This window comes from Amblyomma mixtum, chromosome 5 (assembly GCF_055824585.1).
Source record: "Amblyomma mixtum isolate Tamu chromosome 5, ASM5582458v1, whole genome shotgun sequence".
Taxonomy (NCBI): Eukaryota; Metazoa; Arthropoda; class Arachnida; order Ixodida; family Ixodidae; genus Amblyomma; species Amblyomma mixtum.
The window spans coordinates 52,344,081-52,361,507 of NC_143016.1; the positions used below are offsets into that span (position 1 = coordinate 52,344,081).

Consider the following 17,427-nt stretch of genomic DNA (forward strand, 5'->3'; position numbering starts at 1 on the left):
CAGTTGCAGCTTCGTTTCTTTCAGATGCAGCTTCGTTTCTCTCAGATGACACTTCGTTTCTTTCAGTTGTCACTTCGTTTCTTTCAGTTGTCACTTCGTTTCTCTCAGTTGCCACTTCGTTTCTTTCAGTTGCCACTTCGTTCCTTTCAGTTGCAACTTCGTTTCTTTTAGTTGCTACTTCGTTTCTTTCAGTTGCAACATCGTTTCTTTCAGTTGCACCATCGTTTCTTTCAGTTGCACCATCGTTTCTTTCAGTTGCAACATTGTTTCTTTCAGTTGCCACTTCGTTCCTTTCAGTTGCAACTTCGTTTCTTTTAGTTGCCACTTCGTTTCTTTCAGTTGCGATATCGTTTCTTTCAGTTGCAACATCGTTTCTTTCAGTTGCAACATCGTTTCTTTCAGTTGCAACATCGCTTCTTTCAGTTGCAACTTCGTTTCTTTCAGTTGCAACATCGTTTCTTTCAGTTGCCATTTCGGTTCTTTCAGTTGCAAATTAGCGCTCTTCCTGTGTCCCTCTCTTGTCCTCGATTCAATTCAATTCTTCAATTCTTTTTATTATCATTTCTTCAGCACAGTACATAACATCACTGTCTGGATCCTTAGCCAAAGGCTAGTTATGGATCCATGCAATAAAAGCAAAAATATTAGTGAGGACAAATGCGTTCTACATGCATGCCAAAATAATACACATAAGAATGGTGGAAAAATGAAAAGCGTACAAGCAAGAGGGTTCAAATTACAGAAATACAAGAGGGCTCACTACAAAAAAATAGAAGAGTGTGCAAAAAAACACGAAGGCAGGAACAGCATTCTTTATACAAAATAAACGCAGTTGCCTTAGAAGTGATTATTCAATGACATATAAATGGCAAACCCAACATAGACACTACAGAGAATAATAAGAAACAATCACAAAGCGATTTGCATTGTAAATCAGGTAATTATTTGTGACAGAAAAAAGGTCTTCAGTGAAATATAAGGATTAGACGTTGCAAAGACTGCACAGGGGATTTTATTCCAAGTTTTTACCCCTTGATACTCGAAGCGGCGCTGGCCATAGTCATTGCGAGATGTAGGAACCAGAAATCTTCCCTGTGCTGCTGAACGGCTGTTAGTTGGGGCTCTATGGAATGTGTTCAAAGGAAAGGGTGAGGTGCCGGAGAGGACTCTTAGTACAAGTAGTGCAACGCGAAAATCTCGAAGCTGCAATGCCGGCATTATTTTTTGAGTCTAAAAAACAAAGGGCGAGAAGGCGTATACGGTGTTGTGCAAGTCATTATTCTCAGTGCCCGCTTCTGCAGGCGTAAAACAGGTTCAATGTAAGTGATGTAAGTGAACCCCCATGATTCTATACAGTAAGTTAATTGGGACTGGAAAAAGCTAAAGTATATTGTTTTTAGTGTGTGTATTTCGAAATGTCGCCGAGCTTTGGCCAGAACGAAACATGCATAAGATAGTTTGCTGCGCAATTTTTCGATATGCGGTTTCCAGTTTAATGCAGCGTCTAAGGTTACACCCAAGTACTGAATAGTTTTAACTTCTTCAATTTCTTTATCTCCTATCGATATTGCGGAACAGGTATTCTGGTATTTTTTATAAGGGGATGCAAATATAACATATTTAGTCTTGCCTATGTTCAAAGTGAGTCTATTTGTTAAAAACCATTTATTGACTCTCTGAAGTTCTGAGTTTAAAATATGCTTGGCTGTTTCAACGGAGTTAGCGGTCACCAACAATGAGGTATCGTCGGCGTACATAATGGCACGGGTATTTATTAGGCAATCGGGTAAGTTGTTTATGTAGAGTGTAAAAAGTATAGGCCCCAGTACTGAGCCCTGCGGAACACCTACGGAAATAGAACGCGAACTTGACGCGCGTTCGTCAATAATAACACACTGCCGTCGCCCAGTTAAATAGCTTCTAAAGAAATCGAGTGATACACCTCTGAACCCATATCGTTCTAGTTTCTTGCATAAAATATCGAGATCCACAGTGTCGAATGCCTTCTTAATATCCAGGAATACACGAACAGAAATATTGTTATTATTGAGTGCTTCATTGATTGAGTCAGTTATAGAAAGCACAGCCGTGGTGGTCGATCTAAATTTCTGAAAACCATGTTGGGACGTTGACAGAATTGCATTTTTAGTCAGGAATTGCGTAATTCTTTTAGCCAATAGTTTTTCGAAGAGAGTGTTGATACAGCTAAGGATTGAGATCGGCCTATAGTTTCCGAGTTCATTAGGATTCCCACTTTTGTAGATAGGGACTACCTTGGCGAGCTTCAAAATATCAGGATAGATGCCGGACAGAAACGCTTTATTAAATAAAGAGGCTAAGGTGGCAGCTAAGACGCCACTGTTGTTTTTAATTATGGAAACCGGAATACCATCGAGACCCGTGGCCTTAGTGGCATCCATTGAATTAAGTGCACTTATTACTTCGTCACTGCTTATTTCTATAAAACCGAAGGTCTTTTCAAGATACTCAGGCAGAGAAGGTTCGTCTGTGAGACCCATACTTAAACGTAAATCAGCACCCACTGAGCAGAAATGATCGTTAAACTGATCTGATAGCAGGTGTTTATCTGCGGAAAGGGCCAGGTCAGGAAGTATTCGGTTTGATGAAGTAGGCTGAATTATCGAGTTCACTGTAGCCCAGAGTTTCTTAGAATTGCCGGCGCATGCGTTTATTTGGTTACTAAAATATAGCTTCTTCTGTACACGCATGGTAGCAACAGCTTTATTCCTATGAATCTTATACTGAGCACTATAATATGCGTTCCCTCTGTTTTGTTTCATTTTGGTGTGCCAGTGATCGCGCGTTTTTATCATGTTTAGCACAGCTGCTGTCATCCAAGGGCACACTGGATGTGTATAGTACGTTTTTTTCTGCGTAAAACTACAATCATTTATCACAGCTTTAATTCTATCGACAAGGCTGCAGCAGTGTTCATTGGCATTCATATCGGCGAGGTCTGCAAAGCTCATTTCAGAGAGCCTGAGTGCGCATTTTGGATAGTCAATTTTCTTCCTATGTTCGCACGTGCTGTCAGAAGTTCTACGGCTATCTCTATCGTCTACGCGGTATAAGAAGGCAATCGCGAAGTGATCTGCCACTGCCGTATCATATGCCCCAGCCAAATAATTAGGTGGCACGAAATTGCATAGAACATGGTCGAGGCATGTCGAGCTGGAACCTGCGATTCGGGTCGGAGTAGAGATAAGGTTCGTAAATCCATATGAAAATAACAGGTCAGTGTATTCACTGTGGTTGGCACCTAAAGTATCAATATTAGTATCGCCGACGATGATTGCTTTTTTGTTCATATCGGTTACGTGTATAAAAACAGATTCAAGATCATTCACAAACCTACTGCGATCTGCGTGGGGGGCTCTATAAACAACACCAACCATGACACCTTGAAGTTCAACAAATAGAAATTCCGAACTGCTACTGACGGATGCGTTAAGAAACGGACATTCGCAGTGTACAAGGGTCTTTTTAATGTACAAACCTACCCCTCCTCCTCGATTGTTCGAAATGCGGGGACGGGATAGAAATACATAATTGGGAATGTTATAGCTTTCACCGGGCATCAGCCAGGTTTCCGTAATGGCTATAACATCGTAAAGAAAGCTGTGCTCTGCTAGAAACGTACAAAGGCCGTCAAAATTTCTAGCTATGCTCCTTACATTGCAATGCAGTATGGTGCGTGATTCATTTGACGTGAAAAATTTATGAGTGGTTCGTACAGTCAGCATTTTGAGTGAACTAGACTATAAGGCCGAGGTCGGCCTCTGTAGCAATTCGGATCACGTCCGAGTTGTCTGCTTTTCGCGCCAATATCCGGCCACGAGATACCCATGCATACTTCCAGTTGCATGGGTATCGTCCCGTCCCGTATTGTCCCGTGCTATGCCCACCTGCAAATAATTAAGGTAAGATGGTTCTTTCAAGCACAAACTCGAACAAGCGGCTGAAGCCTCAGTACGCCTACCAACGTTCCAACTCGGAAACTTGTCTTCGTCGCCCGTACGGGGACAAGTCCGCACGTCGGACACCCAAATTTTCTTGTAATTTAAGGTAGAAGCAACCACGGCAGCTTAAGCGATGAAAGCGAGCCAAGCATGAACCTTTCTTTCGTGCGAGATGCTCGGATAGACCCACTCCCGAATGCTTGTCGTTGGTTCTACAGTTTAGCTTCTCTGTACAGCCCGCAAGCTATGAGGCAGAGTATTACTAGCGTCATTCGGACGTTGGCCATATAATTCCGCATGTAAATTTATTGCTAAAACCAATCTCTCCGAAATTATGGTCGATGGTGAATCGCGGAATGCACTTAGAAACTAAACGGGTGGAGACATAATGAATGCTCAGATAAACTTAGCAGCCGCTAATTATTGTTTTCGTTTACAAATTTCGTTTGATCAGAAAATTCATCAACCCCACTGATTCGCTTTCGGTGTGCAAGTGAATCTTCGCTCGATCAAATCATTCATTAAACAAAATAATGACAATCTAGAGACCACGCTACAACAGCATCTGGATCAGGGAGAAAATACAGGCGCGTGCCTAGTGAAACGGTTCACAACCCCGCGTACGTCTAACAATTTTGTTACGCTAAAAATTCCAAACCGAACCCAAGAACATGTCTGCTTTAATACATTAATACGAAGTTGTCGCGTTCAACTGATCTCGGATGAGTACGTGCAATTTCCACTGACGTGAACGCATGCGTTTACCGCCACAACGAGCCCTCTGCGGCATCTCAGAAGCTAGGCCGTTTTTCTCCCGCGCACGATCGCATTCTTGAATTCGACTCCCGGCTGCGACCACCGAGGGCAAAGCGACCCGTGTGCTGAGATTTCTGTGTATATAACAATTCCTAGGAGTTCGAAATTAATCAACAGAATTTCAACATGGGGTGTCTGTTATGCGAATAAAAACTAAACAGTGTTTTTAACCGCCACATGGTTCGCAACGGAGGCCGGCGTTTCTGTCGTGGCATCATGTCTATTAAAAATAGCACTAATAATACAGGCATGCGTACAAAATGCGCTTTGAGTCGCACCCGACTGCTGGACTCAGTGCAGCCTGACGCAGTGTCAAAAGGTGACGGGCTTTACATCTGTTATTAGTGACAAATATTCAGAGTGCATGACAGATGAAGAGGACGCGTTTCTGCTGAGAAGCACTACCTGCCATTGTCAAGAACTTTGAAATGCCGCCCTGTAAAGTTCCCAATTGGTGCGTTACGATTATATGACAGTGTGTCGTTAAGTAACCGGTTAGGTTGTGTTAAGTTGGCAGGATAGGTGTAGTGAACCGAAAGGTAAAAATATATTCGTTTGCAGCTTTACCCGTTCCCACTACACCGCTTGCTTAGGTGCTCTGGTAGCGCTGTTGACTGACAACTATATATACAAGGTCGGGCTCCAGGAAACGACTGTAAAAACAGCGATAGCAAACAGCTCCTCGTTCACGCTTCGTCGTGGCCCTTTTATGAAAGCGGGCGTCAAACAAGGCGAGCACTTTTTCCCGGTCCGCTCGAGTTCGCCCTACGGAAGTCTGCTGCTGTATTTGTTTAAGAGCTCGGCTTTGGCACCTTCGCCATCCGACAGATTATCCTCAAAGGTTACGTAAAAGGTTCTTCGTATTTTTCTCTTGCGGCACCGAGAAGCTATACCTTACATATCACTTTTTCATATCAGACTTTCCGAAGTAGACGATGGTCTCTCCTCGATCAATAGTCTCGCATAAATTGGGAACCTCCGATTTTTCATTTACGATTAGACAAATCGCCTTCTTTATCTAATCGAATGCATTCGCAACCGCTAAGCAACCTCATGTTTCTACATCAACTGCGTTGCCGTCGTTTTTCTCGCCTAATGTACAGCTCCCAAACAGCATTACGCACGCCTAATGCGCACTGGAGAGCTGAGCATGAGGCACCGAAGAGCGCCGTGTATACAGCTACCGTGACCGTCATTAACAATGAGGCTGTTTAGTACGCAGCTCTTCGCCACGGGCTTTATTTATGAGGCGGCACATAAGCAGTCACTTTGCGCGTGGTAATGGTGTTATCTTGCCGAGACACGCTTACCTAACGCTGGCTGCAGACTTACTAAAACGTTTATGCAATACCACCACACCACCTCTTTGCTTTCGTGTCAACGACACGTCTACGACGCGCTCCGGCATGCCCTGTTCGTTTTGTTCGAGGGGAACCAAGGGGTCTGTACGAGATGCCCGCGGACATAGACCAGCTTAAGAAGTGACCGTAGCTTATCGAAGAGCCCGCGTGTACACAGAGAAGTTCGTCTTGTAGGTGTGCTATAATGCACTCAGCGGTCATGAATGGATAAGCAGCTGCTCGCTTGGGATTGGTGCTGATTTATGACAAGCTAAACTGCACCGTTAACTAATCTAGTGGGTGTGCTATAATGCGCTGATTGGTCATGAATGGATAAACAGCTGTTTCCTTGGGATTGGTGCTGATTTGTGACAAGCTATAATGCACCTCGAACTGATCACTTGTATCCGTCAGGTCGAAAATACTTCGCATGTGTGAACAGACTTCACTCGTAAATATGGGGTATGGGAGAGGATGTTATTTGCAAGCTTGCGGTTTTGTAGCCACACACTCGGGATTTGAAGTTAGCTTGACTGTCTTTTTTTCCCTGTCAGACATTGAATAGACGTCTTTGTACGCACCGGTTGCCGTAGCCGTAGCACTATGTTCTTCCATAGCACTAGCTTGAGCTGTGAGCAAGCTCCCATGGCATGTGGGGCGTCGCACGAGTCTGCGCCGTCGTCGCTGGCGGCGCTCGAACCGGGAGAAGACCTGCGCACACAGAGAGGGCAATGGCGGAAAGTGAGCGGACTGAGATAGTTCAAAATATATGACACAAGGAAAAATGCTGCAAGCGAATGCAAAATTATGATTTTCGAGCGTAAGTTTTTCGCCTATTCGTGAAAACAAATTAAAAAAAGACCTCCCGCCAATATGTGACACGCTTAGACACTCTGCAGTTGTCTGCAGAAGCCGTCTGTGCTCTATGAGCAATTGGTCGGCTATAATTTGCAGGCGTTCTGTGCAGCGACTTATAAAGTGACATGCAAAAATAAAAGAAAACTATCAGTTTTTTTTTTTTTTTAAAGAAGGCATTGATTTCTTTTCCATAAACATCACCTGACATTTGTTTTCTTCTCGGTATTCTCTAAATCTTCTGCGCTTCCTTACGACCCTCGACGCGAAGCGACAAGGCCGATGTTTCAACGACGTGAAATCGAAAAAAAATGTTGCAAGCAGAATGTGTGTGCGTGTGTTTTTTAAAACTCTTATTAGCGCAAATTAAGCTCCACCTTATGATGACGACATACGCGCACAAAGCTTTGCGTTTCACACGACCGTACACAGATTACGCAATAAGCTCGATCTAAATCACCGGAAGTTGCAACTACAGCTGTTTGGTTGACATGTTGCGTTGCAGAGCTGAAGACACATCAGGCTGCAGCCATGGAAGCTGAATACTGACAAGAGCATAGTGACGGTGCGCGACTGCAAAAACACACTAGTAGCGGTGCTTTACCACCAGGTTCTGAGGTACCTATTCCATCACTTCGTGCATCGTCGACAGGTCGTGCGTTCTAGTCGTGCATCATGAAATCGAGTGTGCCGGTTATTGCACTCTCTCTCGGAGCAACGTGGGCAATGTCTGTGGAGCTTACTAGAGCTGCTTGGCAGACACATCAGCGTAGACAGTACTCGCGGACAATTCATGCATAGCCGGAACTTTGGCTTGTAGTACCGTCGACCATCGCCGCTCTCAAATATCGCTTTTGTCAGCTATCGCTTATGAGTGATGGCCAACTGCAAACCGTTATACCTGGCTTTTTTTTTTTTTTTTTACGTTAGAAGGCATCGTTAACTTCGCCTGAGGTGGGCACACGCCACCTCAAGGTATCGTTGTGTAGCACGGTATTAGTGAGGCACGACGTCAGCACCATGCTTGGGAGAAACGATCTCCGGCAAGAGTTCGCCAAGTTCACAACCGCCAGAAACTTCAATAGCGCAAGCGAAACCACCGCCACCACCGGCATGTATACTTATACGGGCGTACGACGAAGAAGCGAAGGCTGCAGAACTCGGGCCTTGGTCGTCGGTCATGGCGTATTCAATGAGCAGAGTGCTATTCGCGCACACGAAAACTGCGCAGTTTTATGATTCCAACAAACTTCGCTGGTATAGCGGAAGTGCGCCTACATCCGTTCATCCAAGTTCGACGACAGATAACTGAGCGGTCATGCGCGGCAGTACAGAGGTCGCCGCGAGGCCATGTGTATTGAATTTATACTGCGATAACACATTTACGCGGTGAGCAACCGCGGAAGCCGCGGACGACAGCCTTTTCCAGAAATGACGAGTTTATTCTTACAATTCGTTGTCACTGGTGTGCAAGTTATGCAGCTCGCACAAGTAAATCACGGGTCTAACTGTGAAAGCGTCTCACACGTTAGAAAAGATTGTGTCTGGCTAGTGGCCGTTGTCATAGCCCGGCGTTCAATAGCGAAATGGTCAGATTTTTTAACTCGCGAACAGCTTCGAGAATTCCGCGCCTGTTTTGATAAAGCCATCTGCAGCTCCTACATTAATGTTAAAGAATTTTGAAACATGGAAAAGTCGAAACGGGAAGTTTCTGTAAAAGAGGACGTTTACATTGACTTCCGCCCGCGTAAGCGTGTTAGCTCCGGAAACGCAACTTGAAGCGTCAGGTTTGCTATGTGTCGCTAGATTCTACTGGCATTTAACATCTTTTATCGCTTATCGAATTATTCCTGAGTATGACGGATGTCCTGCCTTTTAGAACCTCATGAGGTTTAACCTCGCGCGTTCGATGATGTGTTCTCAAATTCTGGAGTGAAAACCTCGTTGTAATAATGAGGCTAAGCAAACTGCTAGTGCGAAACCAGGAAAAGTGACCAGAAGAGTAACAAAGACTTGAGCGGCGGTGTTGCATGAATAATTTTCCTTACACATAGTGTTGACAGTGGGGGGCATGCACCAGAAAAATACCTATTCCATGAAGCTAAGAAACGCTACCGGCTTAAACAGCGCCGGAACAGCACCGGTTCTACTACACACGTGCATAACTGAGCGACAGCGACCAGATCGCGACGGTCAGTCAAGAAAGACGCGTGTCGGAATATACTTGTAGCGACATGACTAACGTCGTGGAGTGGTAAAATCGAAGTCAGGCCAGAATGAAACAGTGGCGTGACATACGCGCGCGCGCGTGTGCGTGTGTGTGCGTGCGTGCGTGCGCGAGAGAGAGGGAGGGAGGGAAGGAGGGAGGGAGAAAGGGGCAGGATCTCGCCATTTCTAGTAGCACGTGGCATCAGGCCTTTCAAAAGTTCTTTAACACGACGACACATATCACATATCATTGATGAAACAATTACATCGCACGTGATATGTGTCAACAGTCTCAGTAGTCTTCAAAGGCCGTATTTTATAAAACTTGGTACTTATACGCCATGTGCCAAAGCTCGGCCTACACAAAAAAAAAAAAAAACATTCAGTGAACGAGCATAAATCGACGCTTGTTTTCACAGTAACAGGAAACGAAAGTGGCATCAGAGGTGGGACGCTAGCCCGCCATAAATTATAGTATGCTTGAAGGGAACATTGAGTTCTTTCGTCCTAGCCGTGTTATTTGTGCAGCGGCATGGATGTCAGTATAAACTATAGTGAACGAAGAAAAAAAGCTATTTTTGGGTAAGTGTCGCTATCCGCGCCCCGCTTTTTCACGATCTGGCACAGTTGTTGACTTTGCACTTACTGTTACCCACACACCTGGCATGATAACGAATGATCCCTATTGTTATTAAAGCAGACGTTACCGCTGTTTGTGTTAACTACCATCCCTCCCTCGTACTGCAAAGTTAAAGAGAAAAAGCGAAAGACATTTCTAAGTTGGCTTTCTACGACCATTTTAAGATCAATTGTGCTATTTTCGCATACAATTACGATGTACCATCGCGCTCAATATGACTTGCAACCTCAAGCAGCGTGGCCGGAGCGCTCCCCGGAAGCATGGTGGAGCCGACAAGCGACGCGCTTGAAAACGAAAAGGAAAGAATTTTGCTGTTCCACCACTCAGTCTTCACCCCTGTGCCGTATGTTCTTGCCAGTACCATGGCGTTATCGCATCGCCGGCGTTCGCGTGACAAATGCGAGGCGCATGTCGCAGTTGATTTTGTTTCATTCCTTTTGCTTTCACCTGTCATGCCCGATAAAAACGTGGCCCAAATCGCGCTTCAATCACAGTATGACTGGAACGGTTTTGACGATTTGAGGCTAGACGCGCCGGCGCCTGTGAGAATTACTGAGCACAGATTTCATTGGGCAGACGACGCGGGGGATGCGCCTGGCTGATGGAACAACAGAATAACAGAATCCTTTCCATTTAGCTTTAAGGCGCGCCGCTTGTCGGCCCCACCATGCTTCAGAAAAAGCTGCGGCCACACGCTCGCGGGTTGCAAGTCATATTGAGCGCGATAGTACATGTTTGCGACCAAAGTATCAAAAAGAACTTCATCACTTCCGCCTAATTTTGGAGTAAAAGACTGCAATTACAGGCGGCATTTAAAGGACCACTGCACCACTTTCTGAGATTTCCGCGACGTTCACGAATTCAAATCTGTATAGGCTGTAGATAAAGCATGCGAAGATTTTTTTCGTAACCATTTAATATTTTGAAGCAATCCACGATTAAATTTCACGGCTTCTCCTCACAGCATCAAAGTAGTATGGAAAAGCTCGGTGTGGCATACCAGATGGTAAGATTTCAAATTTTCGCTGCTGTCAACCAGAGCCTACCGTGAGTCGTAGGGGGCTGCAAAACAAAGCTCGGCGGGCTTTGCCTTCGCTAACATTGGTTCTCTTCCTTGAAAGCAAGCGTTTATGTGTTGGAAATCTACCGATACTGTAATGTTGTTGTCATGCTCCCCGTACTTGGCGCTGTGCGTTGCGGAGAAGCTTGAAGGCCGTCGTGATTTTAATCGACGATAATTACGTCACCATTTCAAATGCTAGACCGAAAGGACTTCGCATGCTTTTGCTGCGAGTTTCACACATTCGACTCTTTTGAGTTCGTCGAATTCTCAAACCTCTACAGTCGCCGTTTAAGGTACTCACGTGTGAGTAACACAAAAACATTGCAATTCTATTCCAGTTCCATTCCAGTTTCATTCCAATTCCATTCTGTTTCTGTTACAATTTTATTCGAATTCTGTTTTATTCCTCTGTGGTTGGTGCAGCTGTAAGTACTAGTACTGACTATTACTAGTTAACATTTCGTATTTTCCCGCCTTTGATGACGTCACACCGTTTCGATCAGTCACGAGTTTTGTAATGTCAGCACTTTTGGGGCGACGTCGGGCTTTCGTGTCGATGCGCCATCTAAGGCTTTCACATTAAAGGCTAAGTATTGAATGCACCCATACTGAGCAGCAAAAGCAGGTCAGTACATTACAATCACCCATCGCTACACACACTATTCGATACGATATCTCAGATAATGCCTGAACGTTGCACATTTCCTGCGTTATCCCCATCAGTTACTTCTACTATGAATCTTGTGTAAAAACAAAACAAAACAAAACATTACTGGCGACGCAGATGACCGATTCTCGTCATTTTAGCCAGCTATAGTTACCGATTTCTATCGCCTACAAGTCTATGCATAGATCGGTATATGGTCACAGTGTTTTCACCAGCGCGTGGAAACGCGAGGGCTAAACATGAAAAAACTCGGCTACACACAAGCTCCCTGTTTCGCCCTCGTGTTGCTACGCGCTGATAAAAAAAAAAATAAAACGATGCAATACCCACTAACCCAATAGCTTGTCTTACTCTATGGTCGCTTATGTTTTAGCTTCGTTCAAAACCCTCCCAATCTTTACTTGTTGCTTTTTCTAACGGGATAGTTTGTCCAGTACGTCCGGCCATAAATCGTTCATTGGTCTCTCTCTTTAGCAGGCTTCAATGCAGCGAAATAAGTAAGGAACCTCCGCACGTTGCTATAGGCTCAAGCTGCCGTACATGCGCGCCGCACCTGCGTAGGAGGCGACGCAAAAAAATCGTTTCTGCGAGCGAGGCTACCCAAAAATAAACCGTAACTGAAGTGTTACACTTTAGCACTAAAAAATGAAAGATCAAACAGAGTCACTGTAGTAACATGCGCCGTTTCTTTTCACCTTTCTGTTTTTGCTTTACTTGATTTATTTTTGTTAATTCTATGCCCATTCAATTCAGGTGTTTTGAATCCACGACCGCGAGCCAACGGCTCGGCCAGATATAACCTCGGCACACGATGCACCCGCATGGATCCATCACACGTGCGAAGCGTTCGCGAGGAAACATCCGCCTGGATGTTACTGCGACTTGGTAGCCATAACACGGGTATCAGTTTCTGGGGTAATATACGCAGTGGAATTTCGGTATTTTTTTTTCTTCCGGGCGCTTTTGTGACGATGCCTTGGCTCACAGCTGTTTTTGCATTCTTTCATTCGACTTAAATATTTCGATATTTCATCAGTGCTTGCGAAAAGAAGCGAATTTGGCTCTAACGCCTACTGACCCTTTAACTCCCTCTTGGGCGTCGTACCAACATCGCCAATATCATCGCGTGTACCAATATCGTCAATATCATCGAGGCCAATGCTGCTTTGCTTTCACTGCTAATGACCAGGTAGGCTCGTCAGTCGGGTTCTGTTGTCAACTCTAGATGCCCGTAAAAGCCGAGGAAAAAAAATGTTTTGGCCTTAGACATGCGTCTAGCTTGGAAAAGAAGATGATTTTAAAAATGGCAGGATGCTTGCATAATGCCGCTGGCGGCGTGTTTGTTTATTCAGCAGTACTGTCAACCCTCCTACGAGGGTCCTGAAAGAGAGGGTGATGAAGAAAAAAAAAAACAAAGTTCAAAGAAAACAAAAATATTCACAAAAATTCAATACATCAGCATAAAACCGTACATTGGCAGAGATAATCATCCAGAGTTCGTTCGAATTCAAACGGGTCACTTTGTTTCACAACACATAATGGCAACTGGAGACGAGTTGTTTCTTGCAGCATTTCAGGCAGTGGCAATGATGAAGACATGAAATATGTCTCCAAGAGTCAAGCTGATATATGTTGCTTATTCCGAAATGGACTCAAACGACAAAGCGCTAGGCAGTGCTCGTGCATGGCAACCTTGTTTGTCCTATAGTACGGAGCAACGTCTGTTTGTCTGATGTTTTGTTCCCGTGCATCTGTTAAAACAAATACTGCGCATTTCAGAACCTGCCGCCTTATAACTGTTGCATGCACTAGGGAAACCTTCTCTAAAAAAATATATTTTTCTTATCATTATTTTAGTAGGAGAAATCAGGAACCAAACAAACAGCTTATTTTCAGAATCAGAACGATGTGAAAAAAAATATGAGCAAATAAAGAAAGTGTGCATTCATTCCGGGAATAAATATGTGTGTGTGTGTGGGGGGGGGGGGGGGGGGTAACAAGACCTTCTTTCAATGTCCTGCTCGCAACACCGGTAACAGCAAACACCACAAATGTATGGTGACGAAACCAAACCTTCAACAACGAGGTATACACAGGGAAAAAAACGGCTTAACGCTTATGCAGTCGTATTACGTACAACGATACGCCATGATAGCGAACTTAGCCGCGTTCAATGTATTACGGAGTTTGTTTTCATCTTTCTTTTCCTCTTCGATTTGTTCAGTTATTCTCGTTAGGTGCGCAGGAACGAGAAAAAGCAAATTCAAATTCTTTATTTCTGCCTTGTAAGGATACAGACAGCGGAGGCGCAGAAAAAGCTGTGAGAGACAGCTTGACTAAGGCGCAGCCCCCTTTCGCTTGGCAGCAGCTTGACAGCAAGGCTTTTAATACAAAAGGCAGTTGCAAAGCGTGATAACAAGTATACAATAATGAGCAGGTACAAGAGAAAACGAAAGAACATTATACAATATTGACACAATATTCACATTGGGTAAACGCAGGCATCAGCGTTTTATGAAATATTAACAGAATCACTATGCATTCACAGCCCAGAAAAGTGTGCGTTGGTTCAAGAACGGCATGCTGCTGACTGACTGACTTGCCAACATTCCTATTGCAGCCAGTATAGTAATCATCATCATCATCATCACGGCCACCATCGTCATCAGCAACAGCCCAACTACGTTACTCTGCAGGACAAATGCTTCTCCCATATCTCACCAATCCATTCTGTCCTTTGCCAGCCGCGGCCACCTTAGGATCCCCGCAAAAGCCAGTATAGAACCTAACATTAACCAGCGCTCGATAGTGACCGGCACTAGAAAGCCCAAGGTTAAGCGCTAGCTCGCCTGTTAGAGTTCGGGCAGGTGTTTACATCGAGCGCGGATGACAGGCTGGCTGACTGGGTTTGTGACCCTGGCGCGACTTCCAGCAGCAGCTGTTTCCAGTGCGTGTCTGGCTGCAACTGCGCCGTTCCTGCCGCAGCGTGCCTCCTACCACCGAGTACATGTGTGCTTCCGTAAGGTCGTGTAGTGAATTCGACCTATTTTTTGTTCTCTCCTCACGACGGAAGCTCGGCGTACAGTTCCCACGCACAATGTTGTGCCGCGTATACGCGCGAGCGTCTCAACTTGGTTAAGGTTAATTACCACGGACACACAAACGCGCGTTCTGCAGTATTAGTGAACTTAGTTACCTATGAGTGGCACCATTTCGTTCGAACCTTGTCTAAAAGGTTCATTGGAACCTTTTCGTCAATTTCTTCCCGAGCCATTTCTTCCAGGGCCAGTTTTTCCGGAACCTCCTCACTGTACCTATTCAACAAAATGGCGTCCGACTGCGCCTGTGGATTAAGACTTTTCTGGGCGATTATTAAGGCGCATTAAAAAGCATATAAATCGGGTGCGCTATGCATCGAACACTAGCAGCAATTACACCGATATATATGTATCCCAGTTCATTACCGCGACGAATATATGTCCAGAAATCGCGCTGTAGCTGGTCACATTTTGTATGCGAGTTATAGGAACGTTCATATAGATGTCTTATTAGATGTGCCGTCCCATGAACAGAGCTTCTCGTAGTAAGAGAAAGTAGAGCTGTCGAAATCTATTTCTTTTTTTCCTCTTCAAAATCAATATCCTCCGTAATGCGCGCTTCTTCGTTACGACTAGGTCTACCTTCCTTGCATATTGTGCAAAGAATAACACACTAAATTGCCTCGTTGCAACACGTGCCGCGTTCCCGCGCAGCTCCCGACAGAATCCAATTGTTCCCATCCCCCTAAAGACGATCGAGTGTAGGCATTTCAGCCGATGTCTTTCATAATGTGCTCAATTGCTCATTTCAGCAGAGACAAGTGCGCTTCGTCTGTCTTTCTTTTGCTTCTGCCAACTGCGATGCCAGCTGTTGCCGTTGCTGCAGCAACGAACTGCGCGCGACACGTTGCAAGATTACGGATATACTTTACCTAGCACGAGAGAAGATTCTCGTATACGCTTGATTTCGCGCATAAGGGGCTTACTTGAAGCGTACGGGAGCATCGTGATATCACCGCGACTTATCTATTCTCATCGACGAACATAGCCGTTGCTAATCGGATGTTCCATTTCGACGACCCCCTCTACTGCTTTTGATGTGCTATGACAAAAACAGAGTTCAGCCAGCGGGAACCGACCGACAACGAAAGCTAACGCCTGGCACGGTCAATTTACTCGCGAAATCAATCGAGATCAAGCGCCAGCTGTGGATGGCGCTTGGTCGTCCGCCAAGTGTTGCCCAGCGCTGCCGCCGTAGCCAAGGGTGCTTTTGAAGAGAGTCCCTTTGGAGGAGATATGTATGATAACCCGTGGAGTGTTATGCAGTGGCAGTGTGAAAGAAGGCAATTCGAATGCCTGCTTTCCACAAGCGCTTTGACAGCACATGTCGAGAGAGCTGCATAGCATGACTGCGTATTTCGAAACAAAGTTACTTGTAGAATTAGCTAGGCAGCCCGGATTAGTTAGCCATTGAACCGAACAAGAGAAAAGTGTAGAATGCAAAATTCTTCCTGTCTGCACGCGGAAGAAACTCGCGCTTTCAGATTCTAAGCACTCATTTCCGAATCTTTTCGTACGAACGATAGGTGCCTGGTCGGCGAATTATTGGCTACCGTGTCGTTACCTTATTGCCGTTTTCCTCTCTTCTTCGGTACTTTCCGTTCTCTTTCCATATTCGAAGAAAATTGCATCTGGAAGTTAAAGTAGAGTGAGAAGTTCCTTAACGAATAACATGGTAGAGAGAGGGTGCGGTAGATGGTCCTTGGTGATCACAAAATGAACAAGGGAGGGGAAAACCTCAGTTTGCTAGAGCCTTTTGCTAGGCTCTAGCTAGGCTCAGTTTGCTAGGCTCTAGCAAACTGAGGTTTTCCCCTCCCTTGTTCATTTTATGATTAACGAATAACAGATATTTTAACCTGCGTCCCCAGCCCCAACATCGTGTACTTGTCTTTGGGAAAGGGTTTTGGGAGAATGAGGCATTAAGAGAAGGGTGCAGAAAATAGTTCAAGTAAAACGTACAACCAGCGATACACTAGGCTGCTGACGTTGGCTGATCTGTCTAGACTTAATGACGTGCCTAACCAGCATGTGCCCAAATCACAGCAGCATGTGCCTAATCACAACGACATGTACCTAATCACAGCAGTATGCACCTAATAACATAAGCATAGGCCTCATCGTCTCCGGTATAGTTGCATTCTTATTGTGAAGGCAATGAGAAGGCACTGCCGGTGGTGCCCTCTAATATATGGGCTCCGGCGCAGCTCTATATATTCTGTGCAACTGAAGTCAGTTCTTCGCCTATAAGTCCTCCAGTTTCGCACAGTTTTCCTCCCGCTGTCGAGCGTGAGTAACGAGCCACGACCGACTATACTGTCCGTGACCTTGGGGGGCCAGCTGCGTCCACGGCTTCCTGATGGTCAGCGTGAGACGCAAATGGAGACAGTCGCTTGATTTACGGTGTCGAAGCGCGCGCAGCCAGCGCAAACGCGCGATTTCTCAGATTTCCCTCGTCAAGCCCACAGTTTCAAGGGCCAGAAGCGCGCGAAAAAAAAAAAAAAGACGCGCTAGAGCGAAAACAAAAGATTTAAAAAAGAAACTCAGCGCGAGAAGTGTGGACTCAGTCGCGCATTATGTGCGGCACTTTTTGTACCCTTTTTATTTCCTCCTCGCCCAGCAGCTGCCCGTATTGCAAACGGGGTGCCGCGTTCACGGCGAAGGCCATGCGTCTGGTGTTGGCATTATATTGAAGCTCGGAGCAGCGTTCGCACTCATCAGCATATGAAAGCCACCGCGCCGTAGATGTCCGCGGATATGCGC

General features: G+C 45.3%; 1 protein-coding gene across 3 annotated transcripts in view; it reads right to left on the reverse strand.

The window, feature by feature from the left end:
• Positions 1-17,427, reverse strand: part of LOC149342159 (uncharacterized) — a 174,303-nt gene that overhangs the window by 85,529 nt on the left and 71,347 nt on the right. For all 3 annotated transcript variants that reach the window (XM_089544415.1, XM_089544414.1, XM_089544416.1), the window contains exon 2: positions 6,718-6,847. In XM_089544415.1, coding sequence (XP_089400541.1) covers positions 6,718-6,783 — 66 coding nt within the window. In that variant the 5' untranslated portion in view covers positions 6,784-6,847. The remainder of the gene's footprint in view (positions 1-6,717; positions 6,848-17,427) is intronic.